At 40.5% G+C, this 26854-nt stretch overlaps 1 protein-coding gene across 2 annotated transcripts; it reads left to right on the forward strand.

Annotated features, from left to right (window-relative positions):
- The first annotated feature begins 20736 nt into the window (after positions 1–20736).
- sox21b (SRY-box transcription factor 21b) lies at positions 20737–26304 on the forward strand. 2 transcript variants are annotated; one of them, XR_003840307.1, is made up of 3 exons: positions 20737–21064; positions 21233–22330; positions 26176–26304. XR_003840307.1 is itself a non-coding variant. In XM_029492940.1 (2 exons), the coding sequence occupies exon 2, from the start codon at positions 21250–21252 to the stop codon at positions 21994–21996; it is 747 nt and encodes a 248-aa protein (XP_029348800.1). In that variant the 5' UTR covers positions 20737–21064; positions 21233–21249; the 3' UTR covers positions 21997–23301. The 2 variants fall into 2 exon arrangements, 1 of the variants encoding a protein (XP_029348800.1); XM_029492940.1 differs by lacking the exon at positions 26176–26304 and having other exon boundaries at positions 21233–23301.
- Positions 26305–26854: the final 550 nt, after the last annotated feature.

Raw genomic sequence — 26854 nt, forward strand, 5'->3', positions numbered from 1 at the left:
GCCACTTTGAACTAAACTACCCCTTTGAAAAGCCACCAAATAGGAAAACCTCTTTGCATGCTTTAGCCTAAAATCCAGGGCATGCTCTGTCACCTTCCAAAAGTGCCGTTTGATTTTTCAACTGCGAGAGAAAGAAGCAAAGTGGAGGGCTAGACAATAGCTGAGGGCTTATCTCATCAGTAAATAAGGCTTATTGCTTGAAGCTATAAAAGGCTATGCTTATTGGTGATGTCATGCCTTTGTGGAAGATTGATGAAGCTTGAGGCAGGGGGCATAATGCGGGTGTGAATGTGTGTGTGTGTGTGTGTGTGTGTGTGTGTGTGGAGTAGGCTGGATGACGCCTGGTTCACCAAACTCCGGAGTTTCTAACTTTCCTCTTGAGAGTTTGATATAATTTAAAATGTATGACATATATTTTAACTGCTGCTGCCCTAAAATTGCAGTCTTTTGTGGTAAAGTAACTCAAATGTACTTCAAAGTTCCATCTGGCCGGGGGGCTTTTATCCTTGGCCATGAGAGCGGTTGATGTTCTGTGCATGTAAACGTGCAGCTTTGGGTAAAGGTGGGGACAGCTTGTGTCCCCCATTATTGTCTGGTTGCATTTACGTGGGTCCAAGGGCCCACTGTGTCTTTTCGGGTTACTTTCTCATCATTTCTCCTAATGTAGAGACCCACGGGGTTGGTGGCAAGCACACAATGTGGCTGTTGTATGGTTACTGTCAGCTCTCTCAAATAAGGCTTCCTGTTCATTAGACTTCTTTTCACCTCCACACAATGCGCCGGCTTTGCAGCAATAGTGAGTCGACGCCCATCTCTTCAATGCCATGTGAATAGTTCTAAATAGTGTTTATGCAAGCCATTGTTGTCTATTGTGTGTCCAGTCTTAATGCACAGTGATTTGCCTGCTTTTGTAGCCTGGGACACATTATCTTGCTTATGTGGCTTCAGATGCATGCCTGGCCTTTGAGCAAGTAAACAGTCTAAAAGTTAACTCCCTATGATGCTGGAGATGCCTGAAGTGGAGCATGTCCTGCTATAATTACTCAAATGGCTTCTTCCTCTGCTTTGTACATATCTGTTCTAAAGTCTGTGGTTCTATCACTTTATAGATTTTTATTTCCTGTGCTTTCTAATTTAATTTCCGTGGCAAGGAAGTGTGTTTTCCTCAAGTTTTGACCTGTGCAAAAAGCGACAATTAACAGAAACTTCGCAAAAGAGAGTTAGACTTACTGTCAAAGCTGTTTTTAAAACATAATCTACGAGGCACCTTCCTTTTTTTATAAATAAATACACAGTAAAGTTGATGCGTTTGCTTTCAAAGATTAGACTGACAGTATCTGCGGCACATCTGGTGAAGAATGTCTATTCAGTGGGGAGATGTATTTAAACCCTGTGTCTTTATTCTTCAAACCATCAGTCTGAAAATTAAAGGGTAACACAGATAGACAGCCAGGTGGATAATCCGACACACGTCACAGTCAAAGAATAAAAACTTTTTTATCTCGAAGATAATGTCAAAATGATACATCTCGTAATGGAAATTTGACGTCTCATGACTCCCGAAGGTTGCTTTAAGGTGGATTTCTGTTGTTTACACATGTACACGTTTTTCAACACAACTTCATTGATTAATCTGATTTGTAATATGAGCAAAGGACCACATGACTTTTTACTTTCACCGCCATCTATATGTTTTGTTTTCATATTCCAGTATCTAAGGGAATAGTTGATATTGAAGTTTTGCGGCTATTTAAAAACTGTTGACGTGGCTGCCAAAGCACTTTGGAAAATGTTGTGTCTTGAGTTGAATTTTAATGGAAAGCTTTTACCTTTTTCTCCAGGAAAAAAAAAAAAAAACGTTGGCGGCACCTGAAATGTTTTTCCAGAAGAAAACAAAATAACCCTGAAAAATGAGAGTAGGAATGAGCAGCATATTATAGCCTTCATCTGTTTGTAGCATTGTTCTAGAGAGCGTATACATCACCTCCAGAGAGTAACTGATAGGCCTAACCATTCACTGCTTGGATAGATGCACAAAAGCAGAAGATATCTGCCACACAGATTACATTATACTCATTTCAAAAGCATTCACAGTCAAGTATGTGCAAGAAAGAGAGAGGGGGGAGAAAAAAGATGCTTTTAATGCCGGCCAGTGATTACAGGTGAGAGATGTAACTGATAGTTGGCCTATTATTGTTGGGGAGATTTGGTGTGTTTGACCCCCTAAAGCATTCAGCTGCCAAGGGAATTTCAAACAAGCGCGGGACTCCGAGGAAAGGAATGTTATGATTGCCTTCAGTGACACTGATACAACACTGTCACATCGCCGACTCCAGACTTTGGGAGAAAGTTCACTGTGACAGAGCCGAGTCTCACTAGGAACACACTGCAGCAGGCATTTCATTAACCTGTCAGAAAGAGACCAGGTGCTGCTTTGTCATGCTGCCCGCTTATACATTTGACCCCCGTTAGCCCACCAGGTGTGTTTCACATTTTATTTAATGGGCTGTAGTCATGAGGTAATTCCTTGATTGCAAATTACTCCTTGAAGCCAGTTTCTTTTTTTCTTTTTTTCTTTTTTTTTTAAATATATATATATACCGAAGTACTGGTGTTGACTTGTGTCGCTCCTGGGCTAATATTTTCATTAAAGGCATTCTTATCAAATAATGAAATAAAGAATCTGTTTCTTGCCCAATGCTTCTACCTCCCACAAATCAAAAGGTTTCCAGTGTAATGTCTTACCTCCCATGCCAGTTAATGAGGTGGCGTTGTCCTACATACTAATGCTACTTTCATGAGAATAATCTGAGACAATAAACCTGTCTCTTTTGTGCCCTTTTGCAAACCCTCTTAATTAATATCAGCAAATACAAACCAAAGTTAATTGAAATTTGAACATCCCATCTTTCTGGTTTACAATAACGCAATCGCTAGTGTTTTGTTACTGTTGCTGAATAACTATAATAGCAGGTATTATATCTCTATTTAGTATTTCATTGATCGCTCTCAGGGATGCAGAAGAAATATAAAAGAAAGAAATGTCTTAACTATGAGTAAACACAGGAGGCAATATATGCAACCCCAACATTGATTTCGACCAACACATTAATATTCACACTCTTCCACATAATCATAGCAAGGTGTACATGATTTGTTTTCATTGATTAAGTGACATTTCCCCAGCGTCTCTCACCATGGTTATTAATAAAGTTTGCATTGATATTATTTCTGCATTAACAACAATTTCACCAAGTGAAGGAGATTACAGGACTGATGCAAAAGAGCAGCATGTGTGTGGCAGATAGTTTTAATCAGAGCCCCCCGCCTGCCGCCACCCCTTTGATGCAAAATCTTTACAACTTTAATCAATCTTTATGGACGAGCTTTTCAAACTGTATATGCAAGTTTGAATAGCATAGTTTTAAAGAGGCTGTGCCCTCCTGTCAGATATCTGATATGTTTTGCAAATTGCAAATCCTTCAAGGAATATGAATTAGGTTGTGCAAGCCAAGTGTTCCTTCCATTCATGGTGTTCAGATCTCTTTTGGTTTACACAAATTCCCACTACCAGCTAATGCAATCAGGCCAACAATCCCCAACTAGCGTGGGATTGTAGTATACAGAAACCTCAACAAAGCATAATCTGGCATGCTACTATTTTCGAAGGATTTTTTTGTTATCACAAGTCTTTTGTCATATTGGCCCATGAACAGAAATAGCTAAACAAAATAAATAAATAGATAAACAGTGGGTTGTCTTTATAGCCTTTATGCAGTATTTCTGAGCCAAGAACATTTCTGAAGTTAACAGTATTTATGTTCCGGTAGTGTTGGTCACAGTCTGTCACACAATATTTGCATCTGCATGTCCGATTAACAAATATGACATATTCCTAAGATCAGGCTCCTAGCACTCTAACCACCCACCATGGCAATTAACTGTCTACTAAGCTAACAAGCGTAACACACATGCCTGATGCAAGCCAGTAGAATATCAAGCTACTCTCCAAGATGTATCCCCGTTTACCCTGCAACATCCATAGCAAGCGCACAGCACACATGCGCAGGGCTAATTCGTTTCAAATGTTAATTAACTCTGGGCTCTGGACTGAGGAGCTTTACTCTCACTTGGATCGATACGGGGTTTATGTCAGAGTGAAAGTGGCATTTGAAATCCACCAGAGATTGAGACAGTTGTTATCCACATGAGGGACTAGTGAGACACTTGTCAGAGGGAGAATCAGTCTCTGACAAAGAACCCATCAGAGCTTTTCTCTGTTCCTTAATGACTGTTACTAGTGAATCTGCTTGAAATAAACAACAGGGTTAGGTCCTAGCTGGCTTATAGCTCACCTAGCTGGAGCTGGCTTTTATTCTGCTTTGGCTTATATAAGAATATGGCACAAAATTGTTTGAAAATTTACAGTAGTATACTGTAAGTACAAATAGCCAATACTACATTAAGTCCTTGTTGTGAGATAGGATAGGAGGCCACTGGGTACACAAGAGGCCACTTATGTTGTAAATATATATCCAGAATCCAGAGATGTAATTTCATTGTGGCTTTGGGTTAAAGGCTTTTATCCAACGCATCATCTGAATCTGTAGGTAGACAGGTTCTGTGGAAAAACCACGACAGCTTTTTTTTTTTTTATTATTTTCAATAGATATATAAATATATATATATATACACACAGCATGATTGCCACTGAACTAAACTATCTGTTCTACTTATTTCTAAAAAAGCATTGACTGTTGAGGCATAGCCAATATGGAGGTTAATCCATTCTAGTGTCTATACTATGGGATGCTTATGGAAGCATATTTGCTTAGGGCAGCCATGCAAATTATTACTTACTGCCCTGTAAGCTGATAACACAAATTAGATACCCATTAAAGTTGAACAATGTATATAGAATGAGGAAAGATTGCAAGTGATACCTGAAGGGATGCTTAAGTCGTATGGCACTAAAATATGCCTTGTGCTCGCAAACTTCAAAAGTGGAGAGATGTTTATCCTTGGGATTGGAAGATGCAAAATAGTAATCTCATATGCACAGAGGCAGCTGCCAGGTGGAGGATAGCACACTGCATGTTTATGAATAGAAATCATTACAGGGACTAGGGAGCATGAACCAGTGACATAGAACTTTTTTTTATCCTCTTCCCAGTGCACACTAGAGCACTTAAAAGTTAACGTACTGAAATGTTTAGTTTGCCATTGATTTAGCTGTGGTCATTCTGGTGTGTGTCTAATTTTATGTTTTGACATAGACATGGGTCTGACCAGTGAACAACAAGGCCGTTAACATGATCCTGTCACCTGGGAGGGCCTGTAAAATCAGGCCAGCTTTAATGGCAACCCCTGCCTCCCCTAGCCTCTGCTCTTATCAGATGAGCCACTTTAAAGAATGTGCCCAACGCCTCCCTGAGCAGCAAAAACAAATATGCAGCAGCTTTTAAGAAATGGAAATGTAGTTTTTGTTTTGACGAGAGAGGAAGTGCTTCAGGCTTATTTGGGAACCCCGGCTAATTCTACCTTTAACTTGCTTCTTGTTGTGCCTGAGCCCCTTTGCCTTACTACTCATCTGGCTGGCTGATGGTTAGGGATTCATCTTAACCCCCCCCCTTTTGTCTGACGGACCATGGAGTCAGCAGTTATTCTTCAACTGACAACTTTCAATGCTTCGTGGTGAAAGAGATGAAGCTGAAACACAAAGGCAAATTAAGGGTACAAAAACACTCGCCATTGTCCCATTGTTGAGGGTCACAAATCGTCAAGTAAAAGCAACACAGTGTGGTTGAAATGTATTCACCTCTATCCCTTTCCCCCCTCCCTCCCTTCTCCTCTCTTTATATTCATTAGATTCATTATAGGCCACAAAGGATTGCCAACAAAACAGCTTGTGATTTTAGTTGAATTCATCCCCCTCTGAGGCCTGCAGGGAAATTAAAGTAGGTGACTATCACTGGAGGGGGAGCAGGTTTGACACATCTGAAGCTTTCAGTGATGCTAATAGCCAAGCGTATCCAAAATACACAGGAGTTGACCTCAAACAGATTGTGGGGGTTTAAAATCATTAGTTTGCAAATGAAGTGAAAGTACATTGGTTCTGTGGTAGAATCAGCCCACTCTGAACCTTTGATTAGTGTTTGTCAACTCCCCTTTCTCTTCATACTCCCCCGCCCACCTGCAATCCAGAAATTAATAAAGGAGACATAGCGACACTTTAGAGGGAAACGCTTGTATCTCCAGCACCTGTTAAACAAATGCACTTAAGGCAGGAATCAAATTGCAGGCAGGTTTAAATTGGTGTAAAATCTTCATTTAGATGATATCCCCAGGGCCTGCTTATTACTTGAGATTTATATAGCATTAGTTCTGCCTTGCAAATGTGGTGCACCATTCCACCTCAGTGAAATATGAAGAGGTTTGATAAAAAGCTACAACAGATTCTCTCATTAAAAAAACCTAAACCTTTTAAAGATTCATTAATTTAACTTGTGGCACGCAGCTCTGACATGCACAGAGGTTCTGTGCTTGTGCCCTTGAGCGATATATGTTATACGATGTAAGATGTTGTTGTGGCTCATCAGCATAGGTCTCTGTGAAGGAGAAGCGCGCTGACAAATTAGACTACCTGCAATGCAAAATACATTGCATTGCACTGCAGATGTTCATTTTAAGGCACAGAATAAGTTCAATATAAAGAATTTCGCAGGACTCTTTGCACCTGTTGTCTGTCTTTTTAGTCAACATTTGAAGTTGGTTATACTTGTTTTGACATGACATGTTGCTGAGAGTGACACACATCATCGTCAAGGCTGGAAGGAAATGGCCACAAAGGCATTGCATTTGCAGCAGTACCCCTATTGAGTATGTCTGTTTCACTCACCAATCTGTTTTGTTCTCCAGCCTTTTCAATTTGTTTACATTTGGCCCCTACTGGAGAGGGACAGTCTATTGTTTTATTGTCCCCGCTTCCTGAGAGTGGCGTTAAGAGTGCACAAGGCCCCCCCGTCTTCAGGCCCTGCTCTGACATTGTGTTGCCTGGTTGCTGGCTTCTGTTACAGAGACAGGCCAGGGAAAGGCCCTGCCCAGGCATCATAAGGACCTCACAAGAAAAAACCCTCAGCCGCACGAATGTCTGAGAGACAGCACCGCGTCACAATGAAGTTCCGTCTGAATAGCAGACGCTGTGGGACATTTGCCTCCCACAGAGGGCTTTTTGTGCTCTGTGTGTGTGTGCGTGCGTGCATGTACATGTAACTCTCCAGGATCTTAGCTGATAGGTTAATTTAAACATAAGAGCATAATATAATATATATAATAATATAATATAATAAGGAATTTGATTTTTACATAATAAAAAAAAAATAACTAAAAAATAAATATATATATATATATATATATGTGTATAATATACACATTTCTTCTATTAGGGTGGTTGCTGTTGATGTTTTGTGACATCTCCCTTTGCAGATTGATATTTTTTATGAAAAGCACCTGTCTGAAATTCTGCAGAACAATTTATATGAGTGAAAAGAATCATTTTGGATGAAAGTTGAAATGCTATTGTAGAATGGCCTTTCTGTCCTTTTGCTTGAAGATAAACAATTTCCCATGAATATATGGCTGGGGCCCCTATCTATCACAAAAATCAGAATGTGTCCTATACTGAGCCTATTGTAGTCTATTAAAAGAAATCCTTCCCTGTGGCAACCATTTTGCAGGTTTCAAGTAGATAAATGCCTTCCAAGAGGGATAAGAATGCATTTCTACAAAACTGCATTAAAGAGTAATGTTTGTCAGCTACTCAGATAAAAACTTCACAGTCACAATTCTGTTTAGTGGCGGCAAATGCATTGGCAATGTGTAAAGCTGATTGGTCTGGGGAGGATGCCTACAGGTTAGCAGGCCTTATTTCCAATCTCTGACAGAAATATGTGTCGCTGTGTGCTTCATCCTGATTGCTCATGTTGAACACAAACCATGGTCACTCTATATATGGAAATCTCTGTCTTCAGGGTGAAAAAAAATTAAAAAAGGTGAGATTGGCACTTTAACCTCCATGCCCCCCTCAAAATATGTTTTAGTCTGATGCATTATACTACTGCGAATTATTTATCAAGAAGATACAAGCTTGATATTTCAAAAAAATAATGAGATGTTGAGGTGGCAGCTGGAATGTTCTGGTCCAGCGAGCAGCATCTATGAATCTGGGGAAATGAAGTAAATATGGTGGGCTGGGACACACCATGTGCTGAATGTGAAAGAGCATGGCGTGCACCCTGTTCGGGTAAGACTGACCAAAAACTTGAAAGACTCTTCTGACACCGTAAGTCATTGGTTTTGGGTTGTTTTTTTGTTTTTTTGTTTTTTTTTTTGTAAAGCCACAGTAGTTTTTAGAATGTTTGCATGATGCTGCAGACAAAAATTGGATGTTAGGAAATTAAAGCAGAATATCTGTTTCATTAATTATGTTGCCTATTTTGTTGTTATCAAACGGCTCAAAAGATGATGTGAGTCCCGCATGGAGCCTGGAATCTGTCAGGCAAAAACAAAACAAGTGTTGTGCTAAGTTGAGCTGAAAGAAGCCCACCTGTCGGCACGCTGCATGCAGAGAACAAGTAATCCAGTTTTTTGCAGTTCATACAAACAGAGCGAAGAAAAGAAATCCATTCACACACTGAATACAGTTGAAGTGTGTCTTTCCTCTGACTGTTATTTAAAAGAACAAAACAGAGAAAAGCTGCATATTAATTCACTTCAGACTCTGTCAGTCACTGCCTTCACTCCTCTGTTAGTCCCTCACGCTTTTATGCACACACAACAATCAAGGTGAACACCATAACTTGTTTGTTTCTTTAAGGCAGTGAGTAATATATTGTTCTTGACAACCTACCAGCACGGATTCATTTAAAGACAGCAAGGCTTTAGAGAGATGACTGTGCTCCAAAATATTTTTTGTTCTGTGCAGGATTCAGATTTGATACTCTGATAACTGGTTTTTGCGCATAGCATAAATTTATATTAAGACGCCAATATCTGACATCAGGCTTGTCTTAAGCATTTCAACTTATTGACTGAATTTGCAACATTGAATGACAAGAATAGAAATCGGTTTATTTCATGATTTCCCCCTCCCCACCCCAAACTCTTGTCTTTGTTTTGATTTATTTCATCCTCTCAGAACATCCCGTTGCTTTTCAGGGCCCCCTTTGTTCTTGGTGAACGGGTCTTTTATTTGGGAGAAATCTCCCATCTCAAACCGGCGCTTTGCCTTGATGCAGATCTTCATTAATCTCCAGGGCCACTGTGGGCTCTACAGCAGCCTGCCGTTTTGATGGGAATTGAATTTGATACCGTATTGTGGCTTGTATGGATGCTAACAATGGCCTGTGTTCCTTCCTGTGTCTGAGCACAATCAGAGAGACCCAATTAAATAATTTGGCACAATAAAAGGGAACAAAAGGATACCCAGGCATAAAGTGAGGGCTCCAACATTTGCATTCTACCTATTTCTGTATCATGTTAATTAATTCGCTTTGAAACCACAGGGGGAGGCACAATGGAAAACAGTGCAGCTCATTTCAAAGTATGTCAGAGGATGCTTTATATTCAGGTGACATGCTAAATCAATGGAAGATTCACATTTTTCTCTGACGCACCGGAGACAGCCAAAAAGTGACTTTTCTTTATTTGAATATAGCTCTTTTATTTTGTATGATTTTTTTTAAGTAAACTTTATGTTGAAAAGCAATTACCCCTGAATACCATTACTTAGATTTTTTTTTTACTCCTCCCATGTTTCGTACTAAATTGTAAAATAACCATCTGTGGCTCAAATAATCTAACCCTGCTTGAATAGAACAAATTCGCATCCATCATAATAACTTACTCTTAAAGAACAATGTGTGAATTGTGTAATACGTAACTGCTTTCGGTGATGGTAATATATCATATCAAATGAAGGGTAAATGAATTATCCAAGAGTGGCCTGTGATAAGCGGTGATGGGACCCATATGGAACTGTCAGTGGACCGCTGGTGGGCTCTGCTAGCCCAGCCGCTGTAATTGAAAGAAATGAGCCATGGAGCTGACAAATTAGCAGGCTCCCCAGAGATGGGCCACACAGCACACACAGACACATTTATATGGACACACGCGCACACAGAGACATCCATGTTTTCACTTTTTCATACATCACCTATACAGACCCTATCTCACTGCAAGTATAACCCAGACAATGTCAGCCTGGCTTCCGCAGGACAGAGCCTTACTGTAAGTGAGACAGGGTGTAAGATTGGGTAGGTCTCCGTCTGGGTTCACGGGATAATGAGAAACTGCCCTGCAGTGAGTTAATCAGCTCATCGCTCTCCCAGCACTGCCATTTATTTGCTGTTTATTCCCCAGCACAGGGCCCCCAGGGGTAGGCCTGTCTGCGAGGCAGCACCTGCAGCTTCTCCGACGCTTGATTTAATGCTGTAAATGCTTGTGGGCCAGATTACACTGGACAGTGATCAAACCTTATTTGCACTCACTGATTAGACAAACTGCTCCCTGCACTGACCAGGCTGAAGCAATTCTCCTTTAGCAATTTTATACTGCAGCCCTGCGTAAAAATGATTAACACTGTCTGAATGAAGGTGGCAGCCATATTCGTGCTTAGCCCTGACTCTGGGACAGGTATCAGTTCCAACTAATGGGCCTTTTGTTGAAACTATGACTTAAGTTTACAAATATATATATATATATATATATATATTCCTCAAAATTAATCAAAGGAATTTTTATGGTGATTGGTCACAATAGCTTCCCCCTTACTGCTCTACACCACACACACAAACACACCCGGACAGTATCGCTCAGCTTAATTTTAATTGTTCAGTTTGAAGTCGTGAGGCTGAAATAAATGATCAGTGTACAAATTGTGGAAAAAGCGTTCTTTTGAATTGTGCCCCAGATCAATAATGTTGACCAGCATTCATGTTAATATAAACCAACTTTATAGCAATGTTTGTCTTTTTGTTTCTTCCGGGCTGAAAAAGTGAAAAGCTGTTGCTTTAGACTTATCCGCATGCCCTAGCTTCAGTTACAGTATATCTGTATTTTCTTTATTTTCTTTTCCATTTTACCCCTAATGTACAACCAATACCCATGTACACACACAAACATATGCAGAAGGGGGCATATATTAATGCACACAAGCAAACACACACGCTTCTAAGAGTAGACAATATATCCTTTAACCTTCAAACGTATTGTGTTGAGAGAAGGTCCCCTGTTGCATTCAGAGTGGAAGGCACTCCAGCTTGGTCATTGTACAACAGATTTTCATACTTACGTGCTACACAAAGCCAATGCACCTGAGACTGAATAGGTATAGTGCACTGGCAAGGTCTCTTTTCTTTCATCTACTTCTGTGCAGAGGCTAGCAAAGTACTAATGAAGCCATTTTCTGAGCTGCTCTGCCTCTCTGTAGTTTCTGTAGTTTTACTGTATTACCATAACCCTGATGCAAACCTCCTTTAGAATCATGCTCAAGTGACTGCCAAGCATATTAAGGCAAAAAGGAATTATTTTGAAGAAAATGTACAGTATAAACAGCCTTAACAGAGTACTGGGCAATGCTCATAATGGAAAATGAAAGCTTTCATTTTTCCCTCATTGTCTCTTCTCCTTCTCTAAACAACCTTCCTTTTTCTGCTATCAGAGCAAAGTTCTTAGAGAGAAAATGAAGTGCATTCATGCATCCTGAAAGAGGCTTTTAAGGTTGAGTACAGCTCAAACAAAGAGGATGAGCTACGGCTGGCCTGTGTATGACTCAATGTTTATAACCTTGCCATGCAGAATTTAAGAATGCTGAAGAAATGAATGAAGCCACAAATCCGGGAAAGATACTGGTATTCTTCAGCACATTTTGCTTGGCTTTCTAAAGTGATTTGATGCGTTATAGGCCTTGTGAAATATTCTGGGTAATTGAAGTTGAAAACTACTGTTGATTTGGAATTGGAGAACTCATGCTGGCAGAACTGATATATTCTTTCCCTTTCAGAATGAATGATTGTTAAGGATAATATTATTGTATTTTCATTATTTTGGTGTTTTAAAATTATATGCATCTTAGAGATTAATGTATGGTTACCATAAGATACGAGCATTTTTCTTAGCTGTCAAGCCCCCTCCCATTGCTCCTGGCCCCTTTCTCTCTTCATTTTGCTAACTGGTGCTCAAAGCTTCTCCTCCGCTGACCAAGCATCAGCTTCCCTGTGCTGATAAATGGGCTTCTTAGAATTGATGGCAGGCTGGAGGAAAAAGAGATACTCCTTGATAATGTGGACACAGTTTTCATTTCTTGTCACCCAATTAAACTGCAATTATCCCAAGTGCAGGAGAGGAGAAAAGTGGAAAGAATGGCCAAAGAATGGGAGAGCGAGGCTCCCTGGGACACTCTCCACCAGACACATTAGCCCAGATTTGCTCCATCCTGATAAAAGAGACTCATTTCTTGCACTTGACAGTGCACAGCGAGTGGCAGACCAGCTGCAACCTGGGGTTTAGAGAAGAATGTCTGTGCAATGTTTGTGCCATGCCTCAAAGTGGCTGGGAAGAAAAAAGATCAAAATGTATACAGGTTGTCGCCCTATTAAAGCAGTGTGGTGTTTGTATGGCGCTCCATGCGTCTTTAACTGAGGACATCAAGGTTTTATTCCTTAATAGCCCATACAGATTTTTTTTATATTATTATTATGCTAATGTCTAAGAAATATTGTCAAAGGGAACAAAAGTGTATGTTTTGTGAAACCTTTGTCATCACTAACCAATGTAAGAACCCTGGAGTTTACTACACAGGGGTTCGAAAAGCCCTCAAACAATCCTTTAGCATATCCAAGTGCTTTGACCGGGGCTTGTGTGCGCCTACTGTTCCTTAAATAAATTGACCGCTGCTTTAAAAAAGGGACGCTTCCTCTGTGGATTGTTTGCTCACAGATGAATTAAGCCCGGGTGAGACTCTTCCCCTGGCACAAAATCTAAGAAGTAAATTAATGTCTTTTGTAATTACTGTTCCTCGTAGTAATTATCACACAGGACAATTTATGGATTAACATATTGATTTCACTTGACCCTTGGTAAGGCTTAATTTGGACGGAGGAGATACTTTTGGCTTGTGCTGCCAAATGCAAACAGCCCTGAGGGGGTATGCGCCTGCTGAAGCTTTGCTCTTTAGGCGTGTCACAGCATCTTTAGCAAATGTCCCATGGGATGATGATCTGACTCTTCCATGCTCCTGGCCTTTGACATTAACCATCTATTCAGAGTGGAGCTCTGCATTGGTATTGACTTTAGCCCGACATCCAAAAAAAATAATAATAATTGAAAAAAAAAAAAAAAAGATGCAGGAGTGAAAAACTGAGAGGAGCATCTGTAAGAGTAATTCATTAATCTTCACACAGGCGATTAGTGCTTTGAAGTCTTTGATTTTGAAAAGCTATGTTCCTAGCTTTACTATCCCTCCCCTCACAGGCTGTTTAGATAAACACTGGAAGTAAACAGATTAGTTAAAATCATTAGGCAAACATCTGAACAGAGAAAACGCAGACTGCCTGCTTTGGAATGCTGATAAGTGTAACCCCACTGCAATGGCATCTAATGACGTTGTTGTGTGCTTTGTGCGCTCAGGATGAGTGTCGTGGCAATAATGCATCGCTGATTGTGGAGAGGGGAGAATACTCTGTCAAATTCTGATCAATATTTCCTATAAGTGCCTCCACCGCTGTGCATGAGTAATAGCCTTATTAAGTGAGCAACATGAGAGAGGCAAGTATGAATGCAGCCTCTCAACTGCTGTGTCCATCAAATAATGAGATCATCTGCGACAGCCACCGTCAACACCACCCCTCACCCTCCCCTTCCATACACACACACACACACATTCAACAGGACGTGCTGACAGGACACTTGCCCTCCCATTGATCATAATGTCATTCATGCCAGTGCTTAGGAGTGAACACACATTCATGCACACACAACACACACGCACACACACCCACGTGTGCAGGCACTAAATGCAGAGCAGCAATCGCTAATCTTTCCGTGCGTTATGCATCTGCAAAATGAACTCAGAGAACGGCTGCTGGAATGACCACATATTTTGTCCCTGAGGTATGTAAGACAACACTGCTATAAAGTGCTCACCTCGAGAGACGTGACACTCAACCGCAACAATGAGCCATCTGCAGGAACTCAGTTATTTCATTCTTTAGAAAGCTAGGACTGTTTTTTTTTCTCTCTCAATTACATGGTTATTATCCTGGTCACTTAATCTCCTCCAATAAGATTGATTTCTCTTTTCAAGCTGCGTTAGAGTGCCTCTGTCAGAAGACGCTCGGGCCATGGGAACCTTAGAGTTCCAATGCATCCTCACAATTTTCCCATTTGATGGAGGTCACAGTCACTAAGGTTGTTTCTTTGACACACTGATGAGTAGACGGACAAAAGCTCTTTCATTGTTACAAGTGATGGAGAAGAGCATGGCTATAAGCACGATATGTGAGAGGGAAAGATGCAGAGTTGTCATTGTCATACAAATGCAAACACACGCAGAATCAGAAGATAATTATGTTCACAAAATAACCAGCAGCTATAGTTCGATCATTTTTAAAAAACCTTTGTCTTATAATTCAAAGTCAAAGAAATAACACATTCATGCGAACATGGATACCTTAAAACTTTGTAGCTGTGTGACTAATTCCTCGCAACACGCAAAGCGTTTTGCTAATTTTAAATGATCTTCTCTGAAAGAATCTAGTAATCTTATTTAAACTATTGTTCTTACATCACCTTTTCCTAGATGTTAGGTCTGACAGGCAATGGACAATATTTTATACAAAAAGAAAAAAAAAAAAGAAACTACAAAAGCTTACTTTTAATTGTACACCTATGAATAATTTGAACAGCTTTGATATTTACTTTTCATTTGTGCAGACTGTGTATAAAAGACAGTGAATATGAATACATCTCGACCTTTAATCTTAATTTTTCTGTGCCTTTCACCTTCTGCTCATTCAACCCAGATGAGCACAAATCCATAGATTCAGTTCTTCATTTCCTATTCATAACAGCACAGAAACTTGCAATAAAGGTCAAAGGTGTCTAATAAGCTGGAAGCACTATACTGTTAACTTTTATGCAAGTACCTTTGACATCTGCAGTGTGAAAGATAAACAAGTCACCCTCTACATTTTTTTTCTTTCACTCTGAAGGACGATGGCGCACTATGAAAGCCCAAATAGCATGTTACTGCGCTGCCACGGGTTCAAGGAGATTGGATCACTTTTTGTTTGCAGAGCAGCATCAATTCAGCTTCCACCTAAAGAGCGAGAGACTAGGAGAGGACTGAGAGAGAGCAGTCTTTGTGGGGTTGAAGGGAAGGGGTGGATAAAAAAAATTGCCTTGGTGCATCAGTTTTCTCTGATCCCAACTGCAACTATAAATGTATCTGAGAGATGAGCTATCTTTGCGGGCTGTGCCACAAGCAGGCCTTTTCTTCCCTCTGTCCCTGTGATGAGTTAGCAGGACCTGGAGTGATAAAGCTGATAGAGGGGCTGCTATCAGGTGGCAGTCTGGGTAATTACAACTCTCTATTTGGGGCTTTGCAGTGATGCTGCAGCGATAAGAGAGAATATAATGAGGAAGAAAGGCCAGCGATAATGTATCCGCTAAATGGTTCAAAATAGTCTATCATGGGAAAAGTCATCTCAGCGCCTGGAGGTAAACAAGTATCTGTGGATTTGGCCCGCCAGACTCTGAGAAAGGGAATATGCGGAAGGTTTAAGCTAAACATACACCCTGTGGGGGGTAGCAACAGTCAGAGTTCAAAAATCTGACTTCTCACAAAGGATAGGGGAGGCCGTTTGTTAATGATTCAGTAAGTCGTTTGATTGCTGCTGCTGTTTTGTTTGTGCCTCGGGGTGCAGAGATATTCTGCAGTGTGAGATTACATATAATACTTTGACAAGCGGTGGTTCAAAGATGAAGGTCTTATCAACCTCATGGACTCCACTTCCCTTCTATGTAGCCATTCTCCTTCCATAATGTGCTTTCAAAGTTTGTTGTATCTGTCAGTTCAGGTCCTCCAAGACTGAACTGGCAATCACTCCTCTCTCCTCCCTCTTTACGATCATTCAAGCATTAGCACACACACACACACACAGGCGCACACACAATCCTCAGGGCCATTTACCTGTTCCAGTCCCCAGTCTTTAATACAGTGTATTCTATCTTGTGTGGTTGTTTTATTGTGAATTACAGATTCCCTCACTAGGGATCATGACCACTATCAATAGTATTTTCACTAATGTGATTAAGTTAATACTGTGCTCTATGAGAGGATTATTTCTCAATTCCTCTTGATATGCGTAATATTTAGGTTGTGGTTGAGTAAATATTTTGGTTCTTCACCAAAATAATTCCCACTGAGACAAAGACGTGAAAGTCTGCCCTAAGGAGCAATAAACACTGTATAATTAGAATGATTAAAGAACTGCACAACTAATTTGGCACTTATTGAATATATTTAGAGAACACAACGTTCAAAATAGGTCACATTTAAGCCACAAAAAAATATTAACTTTATTCACATTAATTATGTATTTATTCATACATTCTGTGTGACTCATTTGAAGTAATGCTGAAGTCACCATTGTCTTTTTACCAATCCGATCATTATACTGCCTTCTACTTAAGCATATTTTCTCTGTATTGTAAAAGCTGTAAAGAAACCTCATTAGATGGAATGACTTCTAATCTAAATGCAATCATCTTTAAATAGTAATCAATTGAAACCCTTACAACGCTAAACTGTTTGTCATTAGCACTTTATCAAAGGCTCACTTAAGATAAGATTCTGCAGCTAATGGCGTGTGATGGTGACAAATTGGCTTTCAATGCTCTCCACATCGGGCAGTGAACACTTTTGTCCCGCAGTGTATGTTACATGTTTGCTTTACTGGAAATGTATTTAGGATTTAGGTTTTTTTTTTTTTTTTTTTTTTTAAGATTCTATTTCCTTGTGTCTTTGGCATGAATACCTTTGTCTTAATCTCCCACATACTGGAATTGAATTCAGCCAGCAGTTTATTTAAAGAAAAAAACAAAAAAACGCTAAGATGATGAAAAGAGTTAGCTGAAAATATAAAGTAATTATATTTGAAACTATATAATATTTCTCCCCACATCAATCTCTGGTATTATAGTATCAGTCATGCTTTTAAATATAGTTTTAGTTAAATTAATGAAATGTTTTGGTCCATGTTTGTGTTGCTTATCTGCAGAACAAACCCTTAATCAGAAAATCAGCTGTAAAAAGTGGAGCGTTTGGCATGAGTATGTAGGGATTAACAAAAAATGTGTGGGGGGGTGGTCTATATATATATATATATATATATATATATATATCATCATCAGGTGAAATGAGAGGTCTACCTTCTAACTTGCTTCTGTCTGGGCCCGACCTGCATGAGAAGCAGATGAGCTGGAAAAAAGAAAAAAAAAGGGGGGGGTCCAGCTTGTCTGTGATCAGACAAGCTGAAAGAAAACCACATCAGGTACACGATCAGGAAACACTCCCTCCTCTTTTCTTCAGACCTCCTCGATAATGAGCAAACTTTCATGTGGCAGTAAATACTCTCCACTCTGTGGGGTTTTAAGTGGCAAACAGAAGATATTGTTGTTTACCCTACTCTCTCTCTCTCTCTTTTTTTTTTTTTTAACTACTCACCACTCAAAGAAAAGCCATCTGATAGCAAGAGGTCAACTTGTGTTCCCTTGAAATCAATTTATTTAAAGCCTTGATTCCCCTCCCTCCACCCCCAGTGGGAGAATAACAGCACCCACCTTGGGAAAAAAAAAAAAGAGGAGGTAAGGTACAAATCCTCCAGTATTCTTTGTAGATGAGGGCTTTTATGCAAACTGGGATTATCCAGGGATCCTCATCAAGAGTCTCTATAATTTGTTTTACTTTATCCCAGAGTTATGTGGAGTGTTGAGCAGAATAAACTGTTCAGTGCTATCATGAAGATTCTTGCACCTCCAGGGGCTCCTATTTCAGAGTGATGGCTTTAGCACTTTGGAGTGAACTGTGTGCGATCTCTCCGGGTAGGAAAATGTCCCCATGGGCTTGTTGTTGCTGCTGTCTGCCTTCTATTTGCATGATATTTTTCTATTCAGTCTTATCGTCAGTGTGCTGTGAGGTGGGAGTGCTGGCTCCGTCTCAGAGGCTGGACCCGGGCTTTATCGGCAGGTAATTCTCCCACTCTCACTAACTCATCTTGAATTATTTAAGTGTTATTTCCAGGATCCAGGCAGAAGTAAAATAGGAGGTAAAAAAACAACAACAACAAACACACACGCGCACAAAAAAAGGCTGGAGTATTGTCAGTGTTATTAGATTTTTTTTTTTTATCTAATCTCAATTCATTTCCCAAATTGAATGACTGAATAAATTAATGTTTTTTCAATCTACAAAATTATAAAGTGTTTTTCTGAGATAGATATAACGTATCCTGACATTATGTTGAGTAGAAAACACACTGCATGGCTGCACCTGCTCCTCTTATTGCAGGCTCACTAGGCCCAGGCATCATCGGAAACCCTCCAGCACATGTCACTGGAAATAAAAAAATTAAGAATATAAAAAACTAAAGAAAACACAGAGGCTGTGCTTTCAGCAGTAGGACTGTAAGGACAACTGTTTCCTTACAGTGTCAGACATTAATAATGCAATTAATAAAATAACAAACTGCAGGGAAGTAATGAAATTTCCAAAGAGGCCACTTGAAAAGCAGGCACACCTACAGTGACAGACATGATTACTGTAAATAATAAAATGACAAACTGCAAGGAAGTAATAAAAAATTCAGAAATTTCCCAAAGAGGATGCACACGCTGAATTTAACACCTCTATGACTGTCAACTTCCGATAAGAACTTTCTACCGTAACTTATTCATATAATTCACAGCAATTTTTTTATTTTTTATTTTATTTATTTATTAATTTTTTTTTTCTTGGGGGGGGGGGGGGGGGTCGGGCGTTCGCTTTTGTCATGAGGAGGATGTTCCTGCGGAGTGAGTGGAGCGCTGCGTTGCAGGAATGTTATCGAGGAGAATGACAAGCCGACAAAAAAATAAAAATAAATAAATAAATAAATAAAATAAATAAATACGGGTGGGGGGGAGGGGGGACACGGTGTTGAGGGTTCGGGCTGCAGGTTTGTCTCTCATCTGGTCTTTTATGGCACGGATCATCACCTTGTCAGGTTTCGCTTCAGACAAAAGACTCATCCCTCTGTGAGCTTTCTTTCTTTCTTTTTATTTGTCTGCAATGCAATGAAACATCCTTAATCCTTGTTAACAGAAAATTTAGAAGCCGAAAACAATCTCAGACTCAATGAAATCGCTGCTGTCTCTTGTGAACTGCTCCATCACCTTGGAATAGGGCTCCCCTCCACTTTCCCCTAATGTGAAGTAATAACATGTATAAATAATAATAATAACAACAATAATAAAAATAATACAATTCCAGTTTCAATATTCTGGGAACTATCCAGAAATTATACTAAACTGTTAAAAAGTGCAACAGCGCATGAATTGAATTTGACAGCCATTTATATTGACCCACAGCCTAATTCGTCATTTATAATATTGTTCGATGGAGCTCCTTCTCTATTTCCTTTTTCTGTACATTTATAATTATGTAAGGCGGCAAAGGTGCGAGAACAAACCACTTAAACCTACAATTTACTCAACAAGTCTTGCAGATAGCTGTAATTGCTTAGTTGAATATTCGACAACCTAATTTCAGTTGTCGATTCACTGCCCTTGGGAAAGTCCTTTGAAGTGAAAGTGAAAAAGAGGCGGTTGGAGGGAGGGGGGGTTCAGGAAAGTAATTAATTTCACCAAGCGCGATTGGAAACACTTCAGACCTCCTCGGCATATTGCGTATTTACGACAAAATGCCACAATATCAGAAAATTAAAGAAGACATTCATTTACCTTTCTTCTCGTCTTACACACTCACTTCTCAATGGCAGTGCCACCCATGGGGAAGGGAAGGGGCAGGGCGCACAGACGCGACAGACATGAAAGGTGAGGGAGTGGGGAGACAACCAGCAGGTCCGAGCTGCTCAGATTGTCAATTAAACAAATGAAAGAGAGAAGAAGAGGCGATTAGGCGTGTAATGACAAATGTTGTTTTTTTTTTCTTTCTTTCTTTCTTTATCAAAGAGAGAGAGAGAGAGAGCGTGTGTCTGCTTCTCTCTGATTGCTCAGATTCACAGCAGTTTCAGACTCATCCTGAACACCGTGCACCTGTCGGCTGCGGTCCCCTCCACCGAGACCGACTGCCTTCAGTCCGTCCGTTCGCCTCAGCGAGGAACTTAATGACTTCAAATGGACTAAATAAAAACCGGTTTGAGTTGTTCATTAAAAACAAATAGGATTATAATTCACAGCATAAGGCCGTGCAACACCGAAGTCGCCACTCCTCTGAGTAAAAGCACCTTCTCATTATAATTAAAGATGCATTTAATAATAATAATGAAAATGACAGGGGGATGTTTTCCCCTTGAAACCTAGAGTGATATTTAAAAAAAAAAAAAAAAAAAAAAAACCGCGCAGCACTCGGGTGCGTGTTCGGCGCTGCTGCGCATGCGCCAGTGGCACTTTCACTACCTGCCACACAGCTGTGTATTTCACATGGGGCAGGCGGGAGTTATCATCCACTCGCGTAAATGCTGCTGCTGCCGAGTGGTGGTTGACAGTCTCGGGCGACAACACGGCGTGTGTGAGTGAGTGTGTGTGCGTGTGTGTATATATATATATATATGTGTTTGTGGGTTTGGGTTTTTTCCCCCCCCGTCCCTTCTTGCTTGCAAAAGGCGTATCGCTGATGGATGCCACCGTGAAGCAGAAAACACAACAAGTTGAGCGCTCATAAGGACGCTGCCACTTCTACTTTTCAGAAGATTATCAGCGGTGGGATGAAGAATTGAAGTCTGAAGTAAGTAGGCAAAGCATGCTCTTTAGCTGTTGTGGGATTTAAATGAGTGGCTCAACTTACTGTTGGACTCTTGTTTGTTATGTAGTGCTGTTCTTAAAATGTGTTTATTTGGCTTTTATTTATTTCTTTCTTTTTTTTTCCTAATGCGCGTCTTCTCCAATCCTTTAGAGCCCGTTTGTGCCAACATGTCTAAACCAATGGATCACGTTAAACGCCCGATGAACGCTTTCATGGTTTGGTCCAGAGCCCAGCGCAGAAAAATGGCTCAGGAGAACCCCAAAATGCACAACTCCGAGATCAGCAAGCGGCTGGGAGCGGAGTGGAAACTTCTCACCGAGTCCGAGAAAAGGCCGTTCATCGACGAAGCCAAGCGGCTGCGAGCGATGCACATGAAGGAGCACCCAGACTATAAATACAGACCGAGGCGGAAGCCCAAGACTCTGATGAAGAAAGATAAGTTTTCTTTCCCGGTGCCCTACAATCTGGGGGAGCACGACGCGCTCAAAGTTAACGGCCTTTCCACTGGAGCACTTTCCGAGTCCGTCATTGGGAACCCGGATAAGGCGGCGGCGGCTGCAGCGGCCGCGGCGGCCAGGGTCTTCTTCAACCCGTCCATGTCAGCGAACCCCTATTCCTTTTTCGACCTGGGATCCAAGATGACCGAGCTTTCCCCGCCCTCGTTTCCGTACGCGTCCCCGTTGGGTTACCCCCCGGGAGGCGCCACGGCTTTCACCGGGACTGGCGGTGTAGGTGGCGGGACGCACACCCACACTCACTCCCATCCGTCCCCCGGAAACCCGGGCTATATGATCCCCTGTAACTGTACGGCCTGGCCCTCGGCGGGGCTCCAGCCGCCCTTAGCCTACATCCTGCTGCCCGGAATGGGGAAACCTCAACTTGAACCGTACCCCGCATATGCTGCGGCGTTATGATAGGCCCACTTTGGACTTCTGCGAAAAATCAAATGTGAAAACATGACAAAAACAAGAAAGAACAAAAAAAAGCTATTCATGCAAGAGTTTTATTATGCATGCATAAACTTGTACATGTGATGAAGTGCTCGTCGTCTCAGATATCACATGTGTATGTATATTGATTAATGCCTTTATCTAAGGTAATGCTTATTTAGAGAACTCTCTAATCTATTACTACCCGGCCATCGCCTCGCTCAGCCCGGAGGAAAAAGGACTAAAACGATGGCAGACCTGTTCACATTTGAGAGGAAGGGGTACCATAAAAGTTTGTGCAAACTCATTTTCAAAGAAGGTACCCTGTTCGATTCCTATCTTTTCTATCCTATCTTCTGTTTTTTTTTTTTTTCTTTTCTTTTCTTTCCTTCTTTCTTTCATTTTTATTTATTTTTTGTTTGTTTTTTCGCAAGTTGCACCTGCTTGACTAACCTGTTGGAATCAATGGCGGCAGACACAATGACCACATTCACATCACAGGACCACAGTATTTCCTCTGAGATAGGCTGACATGTTGTAGGCTTCTAATTCATGGGTCAAGGAGGATTGTCACAACAACCCCCCCCCTCCTCTCGTCAGTGACTGTAAATGTGTACAGATAAAATGATTCTAGTTTATTTGCCGATATAGGCTTAGTGTTTGAGATAGGGCCAGGAACCCACGTATTTCACTAGAAATCCGGTGTATATTTTGAGTTTTTAAACCGTTTTATAGATGTCTGTAATATTTATTGTTTAGTGGAATCTATGGTGACCCAGACAATTTTAAAAAGGACAAGACTAGTTCTGTAATATTTTGCACATGAAACGTAGAGGATGTAATTTATTTTGAATTTTCAGTGCATTGCAACAGACAGTTTTTTTTTTCTAAATCAGTAAAAAAAAAAAAAAAAATTAAATGCAAATGGAAGTTTATTCAAGGAGTTCATCATTTTCTTGCCCCCCCCCCCCTTCACCCTCCCACCCCTCGTATCATGTGCAGCAGAAAAGAAAAAAAAAGTTTTTAACTAACTCTTATGGAATTTGTATGTTTTTTGTGTTTTTCTTTAACCTCCGTTATGTACTTCAACCTATTGCTACTGTTCACTTGTTGAGCAAAGGACTACAATAAAGCGTATTCGGATTAAACGGAAGGGAATCGCGGCTGTAGTTCTTGATGAGATGAACAAGATTGTTATCTTTTCCTTTCCTCCTCCTGCCTCCTCCGTCCAGGTGAAGTGTAAGGTATCCTCCAAAGGCCGCTTTTGTCCGCGCTTTGAATACCATGATACTGTCGGAGGGTGGGGGGGGGGAGGGGGTGTCTAAATCAGCCCATTGTAATCAAGAGCCAAAACCTTATTTAGCCTATCACAATTTTAATCGTGAATAGAGAGGAAGATAAAACTCTGAGCTTTATTTTCCCAGGGACAGGAGAGAGAGAACAAACTCGTCTTTAAGGCTTTAAAAGAACCACAGCCGAGTGTGTCCGAAAAGAAAAAAAAGTGCATTTCATATCATATCAGTCTTAAAACAATTTTAATTTGATCACCTGGAATTAAGAGTGTGTGTGTGTGTGTGTGTGTGTGTAGGTGGGTTGGGGGGCAGGGGCAGGATTATGTGTATTGCACAGAAGTTGCATCCCCTTCCTGCTGGATCTCCAATGTGTATTGTAGGTTATTTAAACAGACTGCCCCTCCTAGATTACACTGAGAGATTAATTCATAAGGATCAGAAGCGATTATGCAAAACTAATTTGGACAGTCCAGGGATAATTATCTCCGTCACGGTTAATTAAACCCTTTCACCACTCTGTTCTCCATTGTGACACCCCGATCACTTCTCTCCACGGAACTTCCTTCTTGGCCTACAAAATGACGCGCCAGTGACCTTGTGACAAAAAAGAAAAGAAAAAAAAAACAAAAACCCAACACCCCCCCTACCCCCCCAAAAAAAGAAGCATAGTAATAATGAAAAAAAATATCCGTCAGAACTGGTGGGATTTATCCTTAATGTTCAAACATTCCAGTAGAAACTTTGCTCCTTTATATGCATAAATACACATATATGGACAAAGTCAAGACATTTTTATTCTCCTTGTTCAGTTATTATTAAAATGATTACTGCGTGTATTCTTATTATGGCAGAAAATGAAATAGACTTGACTGACGTGTGATCTGAGGACGCCAGTGTCCAATTTTTCACAGATGGTTTTTAGTTAAAAGGTCACATCCTGTGACTGTCTGATTAAAAAACAGAGAAGGTCGTCAAGTCTTAAAACGAACGTGCATTACGAGTTATGTGGCTATTTCTTTGTGTGTCTTTGGCCTTTTTATTATTTTTTTTTTCTTGAGGAAAAAGGGAAGAAAGCTGAAAGAACCTTTTTTTCAGCTCTGGGAGCGTTTAGATGGTCGAGGAGGTTTTGTCTGGGAACAAAACGTGGGTTGGGAGGTTTTGTGAGAGTGTTGTTTGTTGAAGTGGAGCTCAGCAAAAGCGGCTGCTTTCCCTCATTGTGATGAAAGCAATCAGTGGTATTTGGAAAACTGTTAGCATTGTGCACTTCTTCTGTGTCCATTGTGGAGGATTTCTTTTCACAAGGTTTTTTTCAGCCGATCCAGCTGGCCGGAGTGAATAGCACTGCAATGTGTACACGCTTTGTCCCTCCAAGCCCTTCAAGTAGCCCACACTGAATAGAGTGAGTTGACACTGCATGACAGTGAAACAACATAATAAAAAATACATGAGCGCATGAATAGAAGCAGGCGCATAAATAAATAAAATGGGTGGCCAAAACTGGATAAACTGAATGACAAGACGGTGAAAGGGGAACAAAAAGATATTTAACACGCTAGATTAGCATTAGAATGCAATCTACAAGCCAGAACAATTGATGAATAGGTTTACCGGCCAAGAAAGAAATGGACTAAATGCCTTTTGAATAGATAGCCTGTGTTTTTATTTCTAAGACGGGAGCTGAATGGGAAAGGTGGAGATGCATCTTTGGAAATAAGTGGGAGAAAAGTTTTTCCTAGAAAATGTTTTCCACTCTTGATTTCAAGACACCAGGAGAAATAAAATCTGATTCCCAGAAGATTAATTGTTGAAATCATTTTGCATTTCTTGCAAAATAGGTTATTAAACACAATTGCGTACTTCCTCTCAGCAGAAGTAAATTCCTTGAGTTTCATCCATGCTGATTTTTCTTGACCTCTCACACACTCATATTTAAGAACCATAATGTAGGAATAACATTTTTTTAATTTCCGAATATGCACACACACTAAATGAAATGGACTCATTCCTCAGTATGGCTCAAATGAAAGGCAGTTGTGTGTGGCTGAACAGATGATTAAATAAAAGTAGCTATATACCGATAAGCATCTGGAACTGAAAAGCTGTGAAGGTGCTGAACTGGCACAGGACTTCGGTTTGATTTAGTACATGATTGAAAGGTGTAGCAGCAGTCATGTATCAACCATTAACAGTGCTGTTGACTGCTCCTCCTGCAAAAGTCGCCTACAGTAATATTCCTTCCAGTCTAGTGTTTGTTTGAGCCAGAAATAAAACATCAACGTCAAGTTCTGTTTTTTTTCTTCTTATTGTTAAAATAACACTATACACAGGAAAGTATAAGTATATTAAATTCAAAGAAATTATTGAGATTGTTTGCACGCACCAAACCATGAACATTTTAAGAATATTTAAAATATAGAATTAAAAGAAAAGGAATTTTGTGAATATTTAAATGATAAATTAAATCTATAACTATATTTGCCTTTTCTATTTTGCTGTAGCTACACTGACAGTTGTTCCAAATGTGTCTATATGTGATTTGGAACCTCATGTTTTTTATAAGCGCCCCCCCTCCATGTGATGCCCTGATATCATTATGTCTTAGTATTAAACCCTTTATGTGCCTGTAAGACATTTGTAGAAGTGAGATTAGGCAAATTAACATACATATGTATCACCGGTTCAACCATGTTGACCTTAGAGGGACATACAATGGGTTCCTCATCCCTAATTTGCCCAGGGCTGCCCCACAAGCATGTGGATTATCACCTGGCTTCAATGGCTTTAGATGGATCATTTTACTATTTTTTTTTCTGACATGAATTATACATCAATATCATCTCTTTGAGGGTATTTTCCTCTTATTTGTTTGCAGGAGTCTGCTCCCTGCTCACCTGGTTGTCATAGCATGTGTATGCTGTGTCCAACGCTGGGAGATATACAGACTGTGCTGGCTCCTCTGTGAGGAACCTCAAAGAGTCTGATCACTGACTTCTCCATCTCATTTAGGTAAATCAAAGTGTGAAAAGTCTTTCCTCAAGCAATATCTGTGTGATCAGGTTGGGTCAAGAATGTTTATGAGGGCTCTGTGCCATATTACCTGTAATCTCCAGAGTATGAACTGCTGTATTTCTTACTTCTCTATGCTCCCAGGAGGGAAAAAATGCCAAAATTATCTTGCATTGCACCTTTTCCGCAACACCTCAACGTGGCAAATCAAAGCCTCAAAACCATACATGTCGCTGTGCCCAAGGTCACCAGGAGAAATGAGAAATCTCTGTGTACTGTACAGTCCATCCCCATAAACATGCCACACAGCCTCTGAAGTCTGACTCTGCTTTTAAGAAGTCCAAGTTTGTTTAATAGCACATAATGCAATAAGTGGATGGACCCTTGCTGGAGTTCAGAGGGGGAACACTTGAATTAGTTTGGGGGCAGGTGGGTTGGAGGTGATTGGTAATGGGGGGGTAGGGTGGGTGGGTAGTTGAGGTAATCGTGAGTTTTGCAGGTGAGAGAAGTGCCCTCCACATCGCCTGGCACTGACACATCTAATA

This window comes from Echeneis naucrates, chromosome 21 (assembly GCF_900963305.1).
Source record: "Echeneis naucrates chromosome 21, fEcheNa1.1, whole genome shotgun sequence".
NCBI classification, from domain to species: domain Eukaryota; kingdom Metazoa; phylum Chordata; class Actinopteri; order Carangiformes; family Echeneidae; genus Echeneis; species Echeneis naucrates.

Excerpts from the sequence above, each read along its gene's own strand:
- sox21b (XM_029492940.1), top strand. The coding sequence starts at position 21,250 with ATGTCTAAACCAATGGATCACGTTAAACGCCCGATGAACGCTTTCATG.